This window comes from Scyliorhinus canicula, chromosome 2 (genome assembly GCF_902713615.1).
Source record: "Scyliorhinus canicula chromosome 2, sScyCan1.1, whole genome shotgun sequence".
Classification (NCBI taxonomy): Eukaryota; Metazoa; Chordata; class Chondrichthyes; order Carcharhiniformes; family Scyliorhinidae; genus Scyliorhinus; species Scyliorhinus canicula.
This window is the reverse complement of record NC_052147.1, coordinates 19414723-19434212: the sequence shown is the minus strand read 5'-3', so window position 1 is coordinate 19434212 and position 19490 is coordinate 19414723. Positions and strand designations below refer to the sequence as shown.

Genomic DNA, 19490 nt, shown 5'->3' with positions numbered 1-19490 from the left:
ACCACCCTGAAAGAACAAAAAACAAAGAACAGCAACAACCTCCTAATCCTTTGCGGAAATTCTTTAACAAGGAGACGTCTTTTGTTTGGAAAAGTGCTGCCGATGTATTATTGAAGGCGCTGATCTGGAGGAGGTACTGCACCCAGGCATGCGGAACAGTCGTTAATAATACTGGGTTAGTCACTGCATATCGATATTCATTCTGCTTCCATCGCTGTGAGGTGTGATCACTCTTTGGCTGCCCTGAATGGGGCCATCGGCACTTGCGGGGTTTAAACAAAATAAAGTTGCAAATGCCCACAAAGAAATCTGACAAAACACAAAGAGGGTTAACATCAGTGATTAATCTTTCCAGTGGATTGATCTTTCAAACGGATTTTCACAGCAAGGATTAAGTGTAACAGCCTGCAGCTAAAGCTTTAAGGAAAGCAGCATAATGACTGATGTCCAAAAAGCAAAGAATGTTAAAGAGGTAAATAATGAAATGTATATTTTCCATTGTGGGGGATCAGCCTGTGTATAATAGAAGACAGTGATTCACACCTCCCAATTGGAATCAATACAAACAGAACTGAGGAGAGGTGTGAGATGAGCTACAGTTTGATATTCAGATTAATGTCTGCGCAGGGACGTGGTATGAGCCAGTTAAAGGAACAGCGTTAATTGGAAAGTAAAGTAGAAGAACAGCTTGTTCCTTCTCGCTCCATCCCTGGAACTTGGTAGCTGCACAACCAACTGAGAATGTAGTCCTGATGTGACATGTTACATCTAGCGTGCAATCTTAAAGAAAGGGAGACTTGCATTTGTGTAACATAAGAACATAAGGACTAGGTGCAGGAGTAGGCCATCTGGCCCTTCGAGCCTGCTCTGCCATTCAATGAGATCATGGCTGATCTTTTGTGGACTCAGCTCCACTTTCCTGCCCGAACACCATAACCCTTTATTCCTTTATTCTTCAAAAAACTATCTATCTTTAACTTGAAAACATTTAATGAAGGAGCCTCAACTGCTTCACTGGGCAGGGAATTCCAGATTCACAACCTTTTGGGTGAAGAAGTTCCTCCTAAACTCAGTCCTAAATCTACTTCCCCTTATTTTGAGGCTATGCCTGCTAGTTCTGATTTCACCCACTAGTGGAAACAACCTCCCGCATCTATCTTATCTATTCCCTTCATAACTTTATACCACCTCCTCAGGATCTGTGCAGCCTGTGAACTACATTTTTCAAGATGTGGAGATGCCGCCATTGGATTGGGGTGGGCACAGTAAGACGTTTTACAACATCAGGTTAAAATCCAACAGGTTTGTTTCAAATCACTAGCTTTTGGAGTGCAGCTCCTTCCTCAGGTGAATGAGCACAATTCACCTGAGGAAGGAGCAGTGCTCCGAAAGCTAGTGATTCGAAACAAACCTGTCGGACTTTAACCTGATGTTGTAAGACTTCTTACTGTACACTTTTCAACTCAACGTGCTGATGTAAGAAATGTGACAGCCAATTTGCGCACAGGAAGATCCCATGTCAGCAATAAGCAGAGAAGCTGTTTTTAAAAAAAACTAATGTTAATTGAAGGATACCGGAGATATGAACCCTGGCTTTGTTTCAAATAATGTCACGGGGTCTTTTGTATCCCCCGGAGGTCAAAAAGGGCCTCGGTTTAATGTCGCAACTGAAAGGTAGCTCATCTGACAGTGCAGCAGTCCCTCAGTGTCGCACGTCCAAATGTCATCTTAAATTATGTGTTTAAGTCTTGAGAGTGAGAATGGAACCAATGACCGAAAGGTGAGAGCAGGGTTACTGGCACTTGACGTCACACAAGGATAATGTCCAGTTTAGCTCGCTATTAGAATGAGCTGAACTCCTTAAAAACAAAGTTTTTACTGGCGTGCGTAACAGTGCTTTCCAAGAAATGAGCAGCGTTGACTGAAATGAGCGTTTTTCGGTGTTCTGCTACTGTGGGGTTTAAGGTAAGTTTTGGGCGTATGGAGCCAACCAACTGTGAAACAGTGTAGTGGAGTTTGGTTCACAGCAGGAAACTGTTATTCATCGGTCGGAATCAAATAAAAGAATACGCACAGAAAAAGTGATGCCATGTCTCAGAGAGGTTGAACAACAGTGACTAACAGACCCCTCCAGCGCATTTTGTTATGCACTGCTTAATCTCCACAAATGCCAGTCCCAACTGAATGTGTTACTGTACACACCTTTGTTGAATTGTTCTCTGCATAACCCACCGGTAAATTACAGTCCAAGAACAAATATGTCAATAAGTAGTAATGTATTTAATGTATTCCTTCGATGCAGGGTGTTTTTGTTGTCCAATTTTTGCCCCCTTCCTTGAAGGTATTCCCTTAGTTTCGCAGCTACATAGAATTCCATATAGACTTCACAGTGTGGAAGAAGTCAACTGTCCACATTGATTGTTTATACTCTACATGAGTCTCCTCCCATCTCAGCCAACCCAATCAGCATAGCCCGATAGTCCATTCTCCCTCATGTAAGTATCCAAGAACAACAAAGAACAAAGAAAATACAGCACAGGAACAGGCCCTTCGGCCTTCCAAGCCTGCGCCGACCATGCTGCCTGTCTAACCTAAAACCTTCTACACTTCCGGGGTCCTTTTTCCTGTATTCCCATCCTATTAATGTATGTGTCAAGATGTCTCTTAAACATCACTATCGTACCTGCTTCCACCACCTCCTCCGGCAGCGAGTTCCAGGCACCCACTACTCTCTGTGTAAAATGCTTCCCTCGCACATCTCCTCTAAACTTTGACCCTCGCACGTTAAATCTATGTCCCATAGTGATTGACTCCTCAACCCTGGGGAAAAAGTCTCTGACTATCCACTCTGTCCGTGCCCCTCATAATTTTGTAGACCTCTATCAGGTCGCCCCTCAACCCTTCGTTGTTCCAGTGAGAACAAAACGAGTTTATCCAATCTCTCATCACAGCTATTGCCCTCCATACCAGGCAACATCCTGGTAAGCCTATACTGAACGCTCTCCAAAGCCTCCACATCCTTTTCGTAGTGTGGCGACCAGAATTGAAACACTACATTCCAAGTGTGGCTTAACTAAGGTTCTATAAAGCTGCAACATGACTTGCCAATTTTTAAACTCAATTCTCTAGCCAATGAAGGCAAGTATCATAGAATTAGAAGTTACAGTGCAGAAGGAGGCCATTCAGCCCATTGAGTCTGCACCGGCTCTTGGAAAGAGCACCCTACCCAAGGTCAACACCTCCACCCTATCTCCATAACCCAGCAACCCCACCCAACACTCAGGGCAATTTTGGTCACTAAGGGCAATTTATCATGGCCAATCCACCTAACCTGCACATCTTTGGACTGTGGGAGGAAACCGGAGCACCCGGAGGAAACCCACGCACACACGGGGAGGATGTGCAGACTCCGCACAGACAGTGACCCAAGCCGGAATCGAACCTGGGACCCTGGAGCTGTGAAGCAATTGTGCTATCCACAATGCTACCATGCTGCCCCTAAAGTATGGCGTATACCTTCTTGAATACCTTCTCCAACTGCGTTGCCACTTTCAGTGACCGGTGGATCTGTACACCCAGATCCCTCTGCTTGTTAACACTCTTTTTAAAAATAAATTTAGAGTACCTCTGACGGAAAGCCGAAGGTCTCAATCGGCAAAACCGGAGCGGTGCCCACTAGCCCATGGCTGGGCGGAGATTTCCCATCTCCTCGCCCACCCCTGGCCCTGAATCCTAGTTCCTTCCAACCCACCATGGTTGACCAAAGCAGAAAGTTTCCACCCTGGCATTGTAAAAACAGAGCAAACAGGGACCTAAATCAGGGGCCAGACCATGAGAGCAAATAGAAGAAACAGAAAGGTTGACATTTTGCCTCTGATTTTGAAACAATGTCAAAGCAATCAGAGCAAAGGGGAGTCGGAATGGGCAACTGCCTGAGCCTCCAGCAACTGAGGCCATAATGCTGAAGACCGCCACCTTGTGGCCTCTTTGTAACAGTGCTCATCATTTGCAGGAAACCTCAGATTTTCTTCACTCGGGCACAGATCATGACCCTATTGCACAAATTTGTGTTTAAAAAAATAAATCTAGTTTTTATGAAGGGTATTTTTAAAAAGTAATATTAATACTTTTGAGTTAAATTGTGACTTTGACCTGTCTCGTGTCCTGGCTTGGAATATAATTATAGTTATGTAATTATGGTTATCAATGGTTTTATGGTTACTATATAATTATGGTTATGAAAGTCACTTCATTTAAATTATCGAATCATTCAGCCCAAGTTCTTGCAATTCAAATGATGACATGTTTCAAATATATTCCAGCATTAAATTTTGAATTGTCAGGAGCATTCGCTGCTTACTTATCACAAAAGTACAAGGTGATACTGTGGGAGAAAGGTGAAACCACGGCCATTCAGAAAACAGTTACTTGCAGGTGTAGGTATGCACTGTTGCTGATTCCCTTCCTGCACCTCAAGGGGCACAAGACAGACTTTCATCTGCTCCCACAGTGAGATTCTTCCTGAAACAGGCCACTAGCCTGTCGCCAGGGGCTTATGGCTTGAAGAATGCCACTCCGCATCAAGCATGGCTGACCAGAAGTCTCTCCCACTCTTACCACCTGCCCCAGGCATGCTTTGGATGGATTTTGCAAGTTGGTGCACAACCTGCTTGTCCGCAGACCCCCTGGGCCATCGAGTCCTGGGGTGGGAGTTGAACACAGAGCTTTTGGCTCAGAAGAGGGGGGGAGGGGGGGGGGGGATTCTCTGACCCCCTGCCGGGTCGGAGAATCGCCGGGGGCGGGGGGAGGGGCGGCAGCGTGAGTCCCGCCCCCACCAGCTGCTGGATTCTCCCGCGCCGGGGATTTGGCGGGGGCGGGAGCCGCGCCGGTCGGCGGCCGCTGGCACCGCCCCTCCGGCGATTCTCCGGCCCGCAATGGGCCGAGTGGCCGCCTGTTTTCGGTTGGTCCCGCCGTTGTGAATTAGGGTAGGTACTTACCGGCAGGACCTGGCTGTTCGGGCGACCTCCGGGGTCCTCGGGGGAGCGCGGGGGGATCTGCCCCATGGAGGTGCCCCCACGGTGGCCTGGCCCGTGATCGGGGCCCACCGATCTGCGGGCGGGCCTGTGCCCTGGAGGCACTCTATTCTTCCGCATAGGCCGCTGTCGTCCTCTGCTATGGCCGACGCAGAGATGAACCCCCCCCGCGCATGCGCTGGGATGACGCCAGCACATGCTGGCGCTCCCGCGCATGGGCCAACTTGCGCCGGCCGGTGGAGGCCCTTCGGCACCAGTTGGCGTGGCACCAAGCCCCTTCCCCGCTGGCCGGCGCAGCACAAACCACCCCGGTGCCGGCCTCGCCCCTGAAAGTGCAGAATTGGGGCGGCCCGCTGCTGGAGTGGTTCACGCCACTCCTTGGCGCCAGAGGTGCCTGCCCTGCCGATTCCTGCAGAATCCCACCCGGGGTGTCACCCACTACACCGCAGGATCGCCTACTTAGCTCTGTACACATAGAATTTATTTCTTTGAGACTAAAATGTGCCTTTTCAGGAAAAGAAATGCCAAGTCAACCATCAGCATTTTGTTAGATGACCACCTCCCGAATACAAAAGTACAACAACTTGCATTTGTCTCGTCCAGTGGGGAGCGTGCCTCCTCTAACAGTCACCCATACAGGTCCCCGCAGTTCCCCCTCCTCTAACAGTCACCCATACAGGTCCCCGCAGTTCCCCCTCCCTCAGTTTCCCGCATCCAACAGCTCCTCTACCAGTCAGTGTTCCGGCATCCATGGCTACATCATTGTTTCCTTACGGAGGGATTTTTTGATCTATGTGTGTGTAGTTTGTTCCCTTTAGGCAGTTGAAATCTCTCCGTCAGTTCATTGAGCGTCGCTGGTCTGTCGTCCGTGTCAAGGTCACTAACTGTCAATGTCCCCCTGTCTCCAGCTTTTGAAGGTGGCACCCACTGTGGTTGGCGCAAACCTGTGACTGTTGCAGATGGAGGTGATGGCGGACATTCCGGTCAGGCCGAAGTGTTGCCTTCGCTGGTTCCATGTTCGGAGTGTGGCTATTACCACTGGGCTTGTTGAGTGCTGGGCTGGTGGGGATGGGAGCGCTGTCATGGCAAGGGCTCGGTGGGACTTTCCTCTGCAGGAGCTCTCCATGGTTACCTATTCTGCTTCCGGCTCCCTTTCTCATCCCCATACTCTTTCTGCTGTGGCCGCCCAGTGGTAGTATTGCAGGTGTGGGAAGGCAAGGCCCTCCATGCTTCTTTTTATTAGCAGGACTTTTTTGGTCCACACACACGCACACACACACAAATGCCACGATCATTTTGTCTGTTAAAAAAGGCCTTGGGGATGTAAATCAGGATGGATCTGAACAGGAAGAGGAACCTGGGCAACCTGTTCATCTTGATCGTCTCCCTGCCAGGGAGAGTGGGAGTGTGTCCCACCTCTGCAAGTCCTTCTTTATTTCCTCCACCAGACTTGTTACGTTCCATTTGTGGATCCATGTCCAGTCGGCGGTGATTTAGATCCCCAGGTAGCGGAATTTGTTTTGGGCTTGTTTGAACTGCAGCCCTTCTAGCGTCTGCCACTCCCCCCTTTGCGGGTTCACTGAGGCGATTTCACTTTGCTCAGGTTGAGTTTGTATCCTGAGAACGCTCCAAACTCTTTCAGGAGCATCATGATCCCCTCCATGCGGTTTTGGGTGTCCGAGATGTAGAGGAGCAGGTCATCCACATCCAGCGAGACTCTGTGCTCCTCTCTGGATCTCCTTCCAATTTGTCGCCATTCTGAGTGCAATCGTGGATCGATTGCCAGGGCGAACAGGAGAAGGGACAACAGGCATCTCTGCCTTGTGCCGCTGTGCAGCTGGACGTATTCAGAGCCGGTGATGTTGGTTTGAACGCTCGTCTTGGGGGGCGCTGTACAGGATTTTCACACAGGAGGTGAACCCTGCTCCCAACCCAAACTGCTCCACTACCTCAAAGAGATACTTCCACTTGACTCTGTCAAAGGTGTTTCTGCATCCAGAGAGATGATCATCTCCGGTTTGGGGGGGGGGGGGGGGGGGGGAGGGGGCACCATTGTTACGTTCATCAGCCGCCTGATGTTTGCAGTAAGCTGCCTACCCTTGACAAAGCCCGTCTGGTCCTCTGTGATCACCTCAGGTATGCAGTTCTCCAGCTTTTTGGCCAGGACATTTGCCAGTATCTTCACATCCGCATTGAGTAGTGAAATGAGTCTGTACGATCCGCATTTCATCAGGTATTTGTCTTTTTTGGTTATCAGCGATATCAGCAAGGTGCCCCTCGGCAGCAAGTCTGCGAACATGTCCCTTAGGTGTGGGGTCAGGATCGGCGCATATTTTTTATAGAAGTCCGCCGGGAACCTGTCGGACCCTGGCACCTTCCCCGCCTGCATGGAGCTGACGCTCTCCATGATTTCTCACAGGTGAAATGAAAATTGCTTATTGTCACGAGTAGGCTTCAATGAAGTTACTGTGAAAAGCCCCTAGTCACCACATTCTGCCGCCTGTTCGGGGAGGCTGGTACGGGAATTGAACCGTGCTGCTGGCCTGCCTTGGTCTGCTTTAAAAGCCAGCGATTTAGCACAATGTGCTAAACCAGCCCCTGCTAAACCAGGTCTATTGGTGCTTCCAGCTCCACCCCGCCTGTCCTCCCCTATAACTGGCATATCCAGTCAATCGTGGAACTGTTTCATCCTGTGCCTCTGTCAGATGCTGCAGGATCCTTTCCCGATACTGGTATCAGTGCAGCTTCGCTGTGATCGCTCTCTGCTGCTCCTCCGCCTTGGGCTTCGGTCTGAGTGACCCGTGTGCCCTGTCGAGTTCTGGGGCCGGGGGAGGGGTGGGGAGTGGGGGGTGGTTGGGTTGGGAAAGCTGTCCCTCCCAATTAAGTTGCCCAGCATATAGTGTGTTGGGTCTCTGCCCTCGATGCCTTCCGCAGGCCCACAATTCATATGACCTGGTTCCTGGGTCCTCGACCTTTCCCTTCAAGCTCTCCTGGGCCACCACCAACCTTTTCACCTCTGCTCCAGAGCGACAATCCTGTTGCTCTGGTCCATCGAGGCTCTCTTGAGGTCTTGAATCGTCTTCTCTTGCCCCTCCACTTTCTTTCCCAGACCGTCGATCATACGTTGTAGGGAGACCATCGCCTCCGTCACCACCACCTTCACCACCATCTGGATCTTGATTCTAATCACCTTCTTCATGGTGGCAGCTCCTTCTTTAGGATGGTCCTCCATCCATCTCCTGGTGGGAAGGGGGAGGCTGTTGCTGATGCGCCAGGTTGCCAGTCTCCCCCGTTCTTGGGCAGCCGAGGCTTCCCCCTCATCTCGTGGGTCCACTGGCTCATCCGCCCGTTGCTCGTGGCTCTTTCCGCCAGTTCTGCCCTCTCGCCGGCCTCTCGAGCTCCCATTCGCTGGCATCTTCCTCTCCGTTGCTTCTTTTCCTCCATTGGGGTTGTTTTCTGTTGATTTCTCGGGCCAAATTCTTCTAAAAATGTCTCTTTTAGTTCTGGTGGACAGGAAAGCCACCTGATGTGTGTTCCGCTCAGCACATCACCGTCACCGCAAGTCTCGATAGCTGCCTTTATGTCTGACTTGATTTCCTCTTTGATCTCCCTGAGCTTCCTGGTGAGGAACTTCTTCCATCTGCCCTCTGGCCAGGGGGAGCTCCATGTGCAGCTGTTGGTGCCTCTCTTTCAGGTGTGACTGGAGTTTCTTCACCTCGTGCGTCCGCCATCTTGTTCGTTCGCTTCTCCTGGCTTCTGCTGCTTTTTTTGCCTCCTTGTGGCCTGTGGAGCTGCTATCATTCAGCATTGCCCTTTGTGTTTCGATTGGAGAGGGTGAGGGGATGTTTCCTTCCTGGTTCTGGTGGGCTATTCTGACTAGAAGAGCCACCTTTCCTGCATCTGCTCAACACATCCCGTCACCGGAAGCCCTGTTTGTAAAAGATTATTTTTTAATGCATTCTTTCATGGGATGTGGGCATGGCCAACATTTGTAGCCCAACCCTAAGTATTCCTGAACTGAGGCCATTTCGGAGCACAGTTAAGAGTCAATTAATTGTTGTGGGTCTGGAATCACAAGTAGGCCAGACCCGGGTAAGGATGGCAGATGCCATTTCTTTAGGGACATTAGTGAGCCAGATAGTTGTCATGGTCACCATTACCGAGACTAGCTTTATATTCCATATTTTATCCATTGAATGCAGATGCCACCAGCTGCCATGGTTACAGAGCAGTAACCTGGGCCAAGAGATGATTAGTCCAATGACATTACCTCTGTGCCACCACCTCCTTTTGTGTCTGCTCCATGCTTATCCCGGATCATCTATCAGCTTTTATGTTTATTTTGCTCTGAGTCCTCAGCATGGCTTAAACAAATGAAGCACAATGAACGTAGATCAGGTACCAGACTCTCATAATCAAACAGAGAACAATTGAATAAAACAGATAGCTTATTAAGAGCCTAATTTTAAAAAATTCACTTCACAGGATGTGGGCATCGCTGGCTAGGCCATTTATTGAGGCAAAATAAAGGAGCCTGACTAGAATTTTTCAGACGACGGGGAGTAGTTTAGCTGCCTGGAGACTGGGAAGGGATGGTGGGGTTTTAAGGAGCTTGCGATGTGGATAACACTGCAGGCAGAGCCTGAGATCCTCTGTGCCTGCCTGGTTGTAGGAGGAGCCAAAGGCCGATTATGGAGTGGTTCCTTCCCTCACTGGTGGTCTGGCTACAAGATCAAGTGTAAGTTAAAAAATTTGGGAGAGAAGGAATCAATATTTTGAGGTACCCTCCCCTTTATACACCTTCCATTGCAGTGTGTTGATCCATCCAAGGTAGAAGGCCTCTGATTAGCCCTCCATCTTCGAGATCCTTCCTGCCATCTTTAAATGGACGTCGCCTGACCACCAATTGGCTATTAACTGCCCACCCCAATGAAAATCACAATGCATTACTGTTTCCCTCCCTCCTTCCCATCCCTCAGGGTGCGCTCGGGACCTGCAAACAGTTCTAACCTCTGGATTTCCGCCCTGAGGGAAAATCGTGCCTCATTATTGTATTTGTTTTTCTTTGTAAGTGTTTCCATGAAAGTGAAACTCTGCCTGAATTTACTTCGAAAGCTGCATTTAACCCTAGTTCCCTGACTCTAATTACAATGTTGCGTGATCAGGCCAATAAACATATACAAATTTTCACAAAAACATGAGACCTGGAATGACCAAATTGGCCTTCCCCATCTCCGACTTGTGTGCGAGCCAGCACACTAAGATGTCTTGCGCTGAATTTGTAAGACTCCAATCTGTTTTCAGTTTGGACATTGTCAGCACAGTCCCGGGAGCATTACGGTCCCGTGGCATTAAGTAATGTTTTTTTTAAGTTCAACTGGTTATAATAAAGTTTTAATGAAATACTTTTTTTTAACTTTACGCACAAAGCAAAACATATTGTTACATTTTTGAACGGAGTAAATACGTCATCAGTACGTAACAAATGAAAAATGCTTAGTGTCACAAGTAGGCTTCAAATGAAGTTACTGTGAAAAGCCCCTCGTCGCCACATTCCGGAGCCTGTTCGGGGAGGCTGGTACGGCAATTGAACCGTGCTGCTGACCTGCCTTGGTCTGCTTTCAAAGCCAGCGATTTAGCCATGTGCTAAACCAGCCCCTAATATAAGAATATAAGATATAAAATATAAGAGTGCGGCAGAAAAGCAACCAATTGTTAAAGCTAGGAAGCTTGACACAACACTGCTCTGTTTCCTGTTTCTAACCCAGATATCTGTTCTCGTTTCTAGATATCAATGAGTGCAGTTTCTCAGATTTCCTTTGCCAGCACCGGTGTGTGAATGAGCCAGGCGATTACTTCTGTATCTGCCCTGAGGGTTACACAATGTACAGTGACAACAGGAGCTGCCAAGGTAAAGTGGAGCTGGCTAACTCACTAGAACTTTAGCAAAGGCCATATTCTCCGCTTGTGTTTCACTTGAAGGCCACTCTTGCTACTAGCTCCTATTGTACAACGAGGCACTATGCCATGGGACTAAAAGGGAAATTAATCATGGTTTTAAGGAGGAGCTGTCAGACAACCTTTTCTTCCAATCCTTGTCTTCCATTGTTGAGCTCATTCATCACCCCGTAGCCACGCAAGCAGCAGCAGAGGCCCACAGTTTACTGGAAGGTTCCCAGGCTGTTTAATGGGGCCACGTTTCACATTTCCTCCTGCGAGTTACATGCCACACCCTTTATTTATCAATAGTCCCTTTCACATCAAACAAAATGCTTCGAGGCTTGAAACCTGATGGGTTATTTTTAGAGTTTTAGTTTAGTACACATTGTAGTTGAGGAAATGTGAATGGCCTCCTTCTGTCATACCATGCCTGCACACATCCATGCTGCTCAACACATTTGGACAATGTGATGAATTCTAATGAAATATTCTTTGATTGTATTGAATCTGACCTGTGGCTTGCCTCAACTTGTGAAGATTGGCACACGGCCTCGCCAGGACTCAGCAGAAAGGAAAAATAAGGCCCGGATTTTGACACTAGGGCAAACGTTCTGATGTCGGAAGCTAGGGCTGAGTATGTGTGGGAGGGCAGCAGGGTCACGTCAGCTGTCTCACTCATTCAGGACAGTGGGCTGCCTCTCCGAGCTGCCAGCCCAGTCAGAGGGCTGGCAGCCCGGTAACCTTAGTGGCGCCACCCCGAGAGGTGACTGAGAGGTTACAATGGTTACTCCATACTGCAGCACCCCCACAGGCGAGTGGATCATTTTATTTCAGTGCTGTGGCCAGGCAGGCCCTGTTGATCGGTAGCGTAACCCCTCCAGTTGTTGCATTGGTGCTGGGGGCCTCTTTGTCGGGGGATGAAACCGCTGGGACCAAGTTTCCGCTGCCTGGAAATTGTTGGGATACCACCTCGATGCAGTTGGCAGACTCCCCTTGCGGCAGGGGCCCAGTCAGACACTGGCAAAATGCTGGCAGACTGTACGTCAGCCAGTTAACTAAGTCTGCAGTTGAGTCCCTGCCATTCCTGCCTCTGGGAATATTCCCTTGTGGCAGGAATACATTAGGCTTACCTCCCAACACCTTACCCCTCAATTTTCCCATCTCTCCCTCATCCAGCCTGTCTCCAAAACCCTGAACTCCGCACACAAACAAACATACTCACATACACAGGGCACGCTTACGTTTGTCAGTTTTGCTTTCGTACCATGAGTAGAGAAGTTCCTTGTTGGGGCAGTGTCTCACTCCATGGACTACAATTTGGGAAAGTTCAAAAAGATTATTTGTTGGGATATGGGTGTCGCTAACAATTTGTTGCCAATCACTAATTACCCTTGAACTGGATGGCTTGCTAGTTTTGCTCGGTCACTGGACTAGTAATCCAGAGACCCTGAGTCATGCTCTGGGGTCGCGGTTTTGAACCTCGCCAAGGCAGATGGTGAAATTTGAATTCAATAAAAATCTGGAATTAAAAGTCTAAACATGACCATGAAGCCATCAGCGATTGTCATCAAAACCCATCTGGCTCATTAATATCCTTAAGGAAGGAAATCTGTTGTCCTTACCAGGTCTGGCCTATATGTGACTCCAGACCCACAGAAGTGTGGTTGACTCTAAAATGCCCTCAGGAATGGTCAATATCCCCACGCGTAAATGCAATGACTTCAATCTACAGTCTCCACGGCACAATGTCTAGTGTCAACTGTGACGAGGTTTAAAGTGCCATTTGTCCTGAAACCCCTCCCAGTTCAGGTTGCCAACCTGCCTAAGATTGCCCTGGAGCCTCAAGAATGAATGGTTATCCCCCAGGATGTTGCCGTGAACAAATTCCCTTTGGTCATCTTTCTCAAAAATTATTTTCTTTAATTAGTTTTAAAAACATTGGAGATGGGAGTTGGGCAAAGAAAGTCTGCATGATTGAGCCCAGGTCATCCAATTAGGAGCATCTGCTTTCTACGAGGAGGCAGGGTTCTGGAAGATGGATGTGTTGGGTCAACAGTAGTGAGAATGTATGGGTGTGGTGATTGAACAGAAAGATCATGTGATTAAATGTCCAGGGATACACCCAGTTAACATTTACTGGAGGAGGAAAATCTCATTGCTTGAACTATGATAGAGACCGTGCGCAAACAATATGTCTAAATATTTCTCTGTTTGTTAGATATTAATGAGTGTGAGGCCGTTAATCACACATGCACAGTGCAGCAGAACTGCTACAACACTCCAGGAGGATACAAATGCCTGGATAAAGTGAATTGTCAAGATCCTTATATACAGTTGAATGAAAAGTAAGTACTGTGGAGAACCTCAACACTGTAAAGTGGAAACTAACCAATGGAGAAATAGTTGACTTAATTGATTTATAGGTCACGGAACACCTTGTGGTGAAAACCATGCACTGACATATTACCTCCATACTTGTGTTGCAGTCACTGTATGTGTCATGGAGAAAATCCAGGCTGCACAGAACAGCCATTCACCATTTTGTACAAACACATGGACATTGTGTCAGGAAGGAACGTGCCCTCAGACATCTTCCAAATGCAGGCCACGTCGCGTTATCCAGGTGCCTACTACATCTTCCAGATCAAATCTGGGAATGATGGCAGAGAGTTCTACATGAGGGTAAGTCCTCAGCTTCTGTAGTTATGCTTGACAATGCTGAAGGACAGTATCTGATTATCCAACCAAAAAAAAAATGTTTTGGGAGTATTAGCCGAGTCAAGTATTTCTGAAATAGGCACGACAAGCTTAATTTAAGTTGAGTTTGGTGTAAACATATCCCATATTGGCTTTTTTGGGTGGGATGTTTCGGTTGTTCTTAGCCCAAGACCAGAAATTCCCACCCGAAGTCAACGGTCTTTTAAATGGTCTCTCAGATTATCCCTCCCGCCCGTAACGTTACCCGCTGTGGGTGGGACAGAGAATTTACCCCAATACTTACCTTGTTTCTTTCAATTTTTCAAATATTATTTCTTTACGTCCTTTGTAAGTCCAATCAACCTTCTCCCTTAATATGGCTCCACTCTTTGACCTTTTGTCCATCAGCATTCTTGGCCTCACTATTTTTCTGTACTTGTGGAACTGTCTCCCATGTTGCTCAAGTCACCTCAAGCAGCTGGGGTTTCATAGAATCATAGATTCACCATAATCCCTCCAGTGCTGATGTGGCTAATTCTTCTCAACTTCTGAGTCTCTCTGAATTCCAGGTCCATTCAAGACTGGATTTTGCTCCTTCTTCACACTGAGGGCAGAGTTTAATGCCCTCACCTGCGCAGGTTGGAGATTAGGGGGCGTGGTGCTCTTAGTCAGGTGGAGGTGTGCCAGTGGGGGACCCCACCGCCTTCCTGCTTCTGTGCCAATTAAATCCGGGGCGAGAAGGCTTGCGGATGGGTTTCCTGCCCCCATGCCAACTGGTGGCCTTAAGAGGGCAAATAATGCCAAATAGGCTGGCAAATGATGCAGAGTTTTCAGGAATCGAAGATGGCCTCCTCAACACTGCTGGGAGTAGCACTAAGGGTAGACAGTGATTTTGTTGTATTAAAAGCAAATTGCTGCGGATGCTGGAATCTGAAACGAAAGAGACTTTGACAAAGAGTCATCGGAGTTAAAACATTAGCTCTTTTCTCTTCCTACAGATGCTTCCAGACCTGCTGAGATTTTCCAGCGTTTTCTCTTTCGGTTTAGTTGTATTGTTGCTGTACTCGTATCCAGAGACCCTGGTTAATGCTCTGCGGACCTGGGTTCAAATCCCACCACGGCAGATGGTGAAATCTGAATTTGTTAAAAATCTGGACCATTGTTGATTGTCATAAAAACCTATCTGTTCCACTAACGCCCTGTAGGGAAAGAAATAGGAACATAGGAATTTGGAGCACAAGTAGGTAATTCAGCCTTCGAGCCTGCCCATTCAATCAGATCATGGCTGATCTCTTCCTGATCTCAAAGCCACCTCCCTACCTTTTCCCCGATAACCCTTTAACCTGTTTTTATTTGTCAGAAATATATCTATCTCCCTCTAGAAACCATTTAATGATTCGGACTCCATCGCTCAATGGGACAGTGAATTCCACAAATTCGCCACCCTCTGTGAGAAGTAGTACCTCCTCATCTCAGTTTTAAATCTACCGCCTCTCAACCTATAGCTGTGGCCTCTTGTCCACAAGGGGGAACATTTAGTCTACATTTACTTTATCAGTCCCTTTTAGTATTTTATATGTCTCGATCAGATCCCCTCTCATCCTTCTAAATTCCAGCGAGTATTAGCCTAAACTGTTCAACTTCTCCTCATACGTCAACCCCATCATCCCCGGAATCAAATCTGGTGAACCTCCTCTGAATTGCTACAAATACCACCACATCCTTCAACAAATAAGGAGACCAAAACTGGACACAGTACTCCAGATGAGGTCTCACCAACACCCTATACAATTGCAACAATACATCTCTACTTTTATACTCCACTCCTTTTGCAATAAATGCTAACATTTAATTTACTTATCTTATATGTTGTACCTGCATAGTGACTTTCTGCGATTCATCAACAAAGACACCCAGATCCCTCTGCCCAAATGCATTTTGAATCTGCTTTCCATTTAGGTAATAAGTTGCCTGACTATTTTTGCAGTCAAAGTGGATAACCTCACATTTACCCACGTTTAACTCCATCTGCCAAATTGTGGACAATCTCCTACCCTATCTATATCCATCTGTAAAATCTGTATCTCCTCTTCACTGCCTGCTTTCTCACCTGTTTTAGTATCATCCACAAATTTTGCTTTGTCACACTCTGTCCCTTCTTGCAGATCATTTATATAGATTGTAAACAGTTGAGGTCCGAGGAATGAACCCTGCAGCACCCCACTAGTTACAGTTCGCCAGCCAGAGAAGGACCCATTTAACCCGACTCTCTGCTTTCTGTCAGTCAACCTATTCTCAATCCAATTTAGTACTCTACCCCAAACCTCTGCGATCTCACCTTCTGGATCAATCTTTTATCTGGCACCTTCTCAAATGCCATCTGGAAGTCTAGATATACCACATCCACAGGTTCCCCATTATCCACCTTACTGGTTATATCCTCAAAGAACTCTAGCAAGTTTATCAAGCATGACTTTCCCTTCATAAAATCTGTTGTCCTTACCTGGTCTGGCCTAAATGTGACTCCAGGTCCACAGCAACGTGGATACCTTAAATACCCTCAGGAATGGGCAATAAATGCTGGCCCAGCCAGCGACACCAATATCTCCATGAATAAATGTTTTTAAATTTCAGGAAGACAAATCACAGAAGTAAAACTAAAGGAGTTTTAATTTCAATAAAAATTTGTTTGACTGCAGGGACAGATGGGGGGTGGTTTAGGGTGGTGGTGGTGATGGGTGCAGTTGAAGGCAGGCACTCATTCGATGGAATAGTGAAGAATATGTTCAACAGCAGTTGGCGACCCAGGCTGGGATTTTCCAGCCCTGCTCACCGCCGGGATCTTCCAATCCCTCTGAAAGCCACATTTGGCTGGTCTGCCACAAACAGATCGGACAATCCTGCCCTCATGTCCAAACCTGGTGCTGTGAATAAGAACCCCGGATTTAGTATGCTGCTGGCACATCATTATTTTGGCAAAGCTTGCACCAAATTCTGGCCAGTTGACGAAAGTCAGCTCCTGGGAGAATTTAGGGTGGATTTACCTCCTGACCGAGCCAAGGATAGCCACTCTGACAGTTGGTCCAAACACAACCATACTGGCTGCAGAGGCATATTTCATTGAATCTTCCTTCCGAAACAGCCATCTCCTCATTCCCAAAACACAGCCAGTGACAGTAAGGGCAAATACTCTTGGAGGCAAATGCAGCCACAGTCCCAGAGGGCCATAGGTTGTTCTCCCCTTTGAGAGCTGACTGGGGGTGATTTATCTTGAGGGTCACCACACCTCAGGTGAGGGGTGGGCAAGGTTAAGAAGGCGGAACCTTTAGGAATAACCTCAGCCGGTACGGGAATTGAACCTGCGCTGTTGGCACCCGCTCCATATCACAAACCAGCTGTCCAGCCAGCAGAGCTAACCGACAGGCTTACATGAATGTTTAATTATGTGTTGAGTGAAATGTTAATCCATGGGTGTCGTCAAAGAGTGCGTTGTCAAGGACACAGTAGTCAATTAAAATGAGCAATGATTACTGACCCCCTTAAATAATAAGCTATTTTTACTTTGTGCCCTCTTCTCAAACCCATAGCAAACTGGGCCCGTGAGTGCCACTGTGGTGATGACCCGTCCAGTCAGCGGGCCGCGTGACATCGTACTGGATCTCGAAATGGTCACAGTGAACACCGTCATCAACTTTCGAGGCAGTTCCGTGATCAGACTGACTATCTTTGTATCCGAGTACAAATTTTAAACCCCTGATTTTCCGGGGGGGGTGCTGGGGTTCGATGTTTGATAGGTTACTCAGCTATGTTTGTTTTAATGAGTGAATGTTTCATTGATGTCATTAAGGCGGAAGGATGCTTTTGGTAATGCGTTGCAACTGTTTAGATTCTTAATTCTGTCTGCTTTTTCTTGTCTGGCTACATCAGAGATATTGTATAACAACCCATAAATAGAAATGTAAAGCCTTGAAGCTGCTGTATATTCAGTAAGGCATTGCGATGTGCTTGGTCGTTGTTTGGAGCAGTCTATACAGGAAGAGGGACCATGTATGAAGAATTGGAGGAACACCCATATATATTCACTGTTTGGGTTTTGGGCAATGCTGGCAAGGCCACATCTAATGTCCATCATTTGGTGCCCAGAGAAGGTGGTCATGAACCTTCTGGTTAAGCCATTACAATCCTTATGGTCAAGGTGCAATCCTAATGTCATCAGGTGGGAAAGTCCAGGATTTTGGCCCAGCAGTCAGGAGATCATGGTGATATATGTCCCAGAGCTGTGCAGCTAGGAAGGGAACTTAATAGCGATGGTAATCCCTTGACATTGATGTCCATTTTCTCTTGGTAGTTGATGCCACAAGGCTGGGATGTGCTCACAAGAATTCATTCAGTTATTCGGAATGAGTGGAACAGAACATTACCCATAGCTTGTGAGGGCGTACTCCCACAATCGTGCCCCTCCCCCAGCAAACCGCAACCCCTCCTCAACCCAACCACCATTCCCAATCTCCCCACCACCACCATGGTTGCGCTCCTGTGGTATAATCTACAAAATACTGACTTTGGCTCCAGTTAAAGGCTGTTTTGGCAAGCTATAATCTACTTTACATATGAAAGCAATTGTAGGTCCCAAATCTCCGCAGTATAATGTTTTATCATACCCTCGGGATGCATTAATGCCATTTTCTTCTGAGCAAGAAATATTTTACCCATTATTATGAATACTCAAATGAGTTATAAAATAACATTAAAAAAAAAAGCTTGTGGGGAGATGAGGAGAATTATTTTTAGTCAGCAAGTTGTTTAGATCTGGAATACGTCAACTGAAAGCGGGGGGGTGGGGGGTGGGGTGGAAGCCAGATTCAGTGGTAAATATCGAAGGGATTAGATAAATACTGAAAAAATAACCTTCTCAGACTTTGGGGAAAGGACAGGGGGTCAGTGGGGCTAATCGGACAGTCTTCCAAAGGGCAGAATAGACCAAATATCTTCCCTATGTCTATAAATGAAATGTGGGAAGAGAAATACTGAAAATGAGTGTCCACTGATACAATTATCGGACAATACTACGCTCCATGCGATTGTTCTGCAGGTAATTTCTTTGGAATATGATAGTCCTATTTAATAAGTGTCTAATGTAAATGTATCAGATATAACACCACACCAGGAAACCAGTGTTATACAAATACAGTGTGGTCACTTTGTTCAGTAAAACTTCAAACCGACACCCATTGTCTCCAAGTGACTAGTTACTTTTTCTTTGAAACTACAGTGTCTATTTTAATCCGTGAATTAAGAACCGCCTTTTACCAAGAATCAAATTCATCCCTCAGGAAACTGACTCCATGGTCACCTGAGTGTTGACTCATAAAGGGCTTCGAGGCAAATAGCTATCTTTATTGTACATTGTTCGAGTGGTATTGAAAAGTGACCTAAATTCTAAAGTCATTAAGATAGTCATTGGACTATGTACATATTAATTTAGTTAAATCAATCCTTTCCCCGGGGATGTCTATTTAGCTCAGCTGAGCTCATGAAACAGTATATATATTGTTAATAAAAGGACAGTTGGGAATGTGTTAGAGGCTGAAACACCTTCTCAGATGAAAGTATAAATGCCCAAGAATCACGAGCATGGTTTCTGACGTTCATATTCTTGCAACACTCCCCCAGCCATCAGTTACTGTTTATATCTGTTGCCAAGGGAACCTTATTCCCTTGAGTCATCCAGACACTCTAGTGCAAGCAGGGAATTCCTGTTTTCAAACACCATGGTTGTACCTAAGGCCCTTCTTACTGATATTGAAGTGTGTTCATTTC

At 47.0% G+C, this 19490-nt stretch overlaps 1 protein-coding gene across 2 annotated transcripts in view; it reads left to right on the top strand.

The window, feature by feature from the left end:
- The window catches only part of fbln5 (fibulin 5), a 98428-nt gene extending 79531 nt beyond the window's left edge, over window positions 1-18897 (top strand). Inside the window, exons 8-11 of one of the 2 annotated variants that reach the window (XM_038774536.1) lie at window positions 10822-10944; window positions 13192-13318; window positions 13460-13655; window positions 17258-18897. In XM_038774536.1, the coding sequence (XP_038630464.1) occupies window positions 10822-10944; window positions 13192-13318; window positions 13460-13655; window positions 17258-17419 (608 nt within the window). In that variant the 3' untranslated portion in view covers window positions 17420-18897. The remainder of the gene's footprint in view (window positions 1-10821; window positions 10945-13191; window positions 13319-13459; window positions 13656-17257) is intronic. The other variant, XM_038774546.1, reaches the window with a different exon arrangement.
- Window positions 18898-19490: the final 593 nt, after the last annotated feature.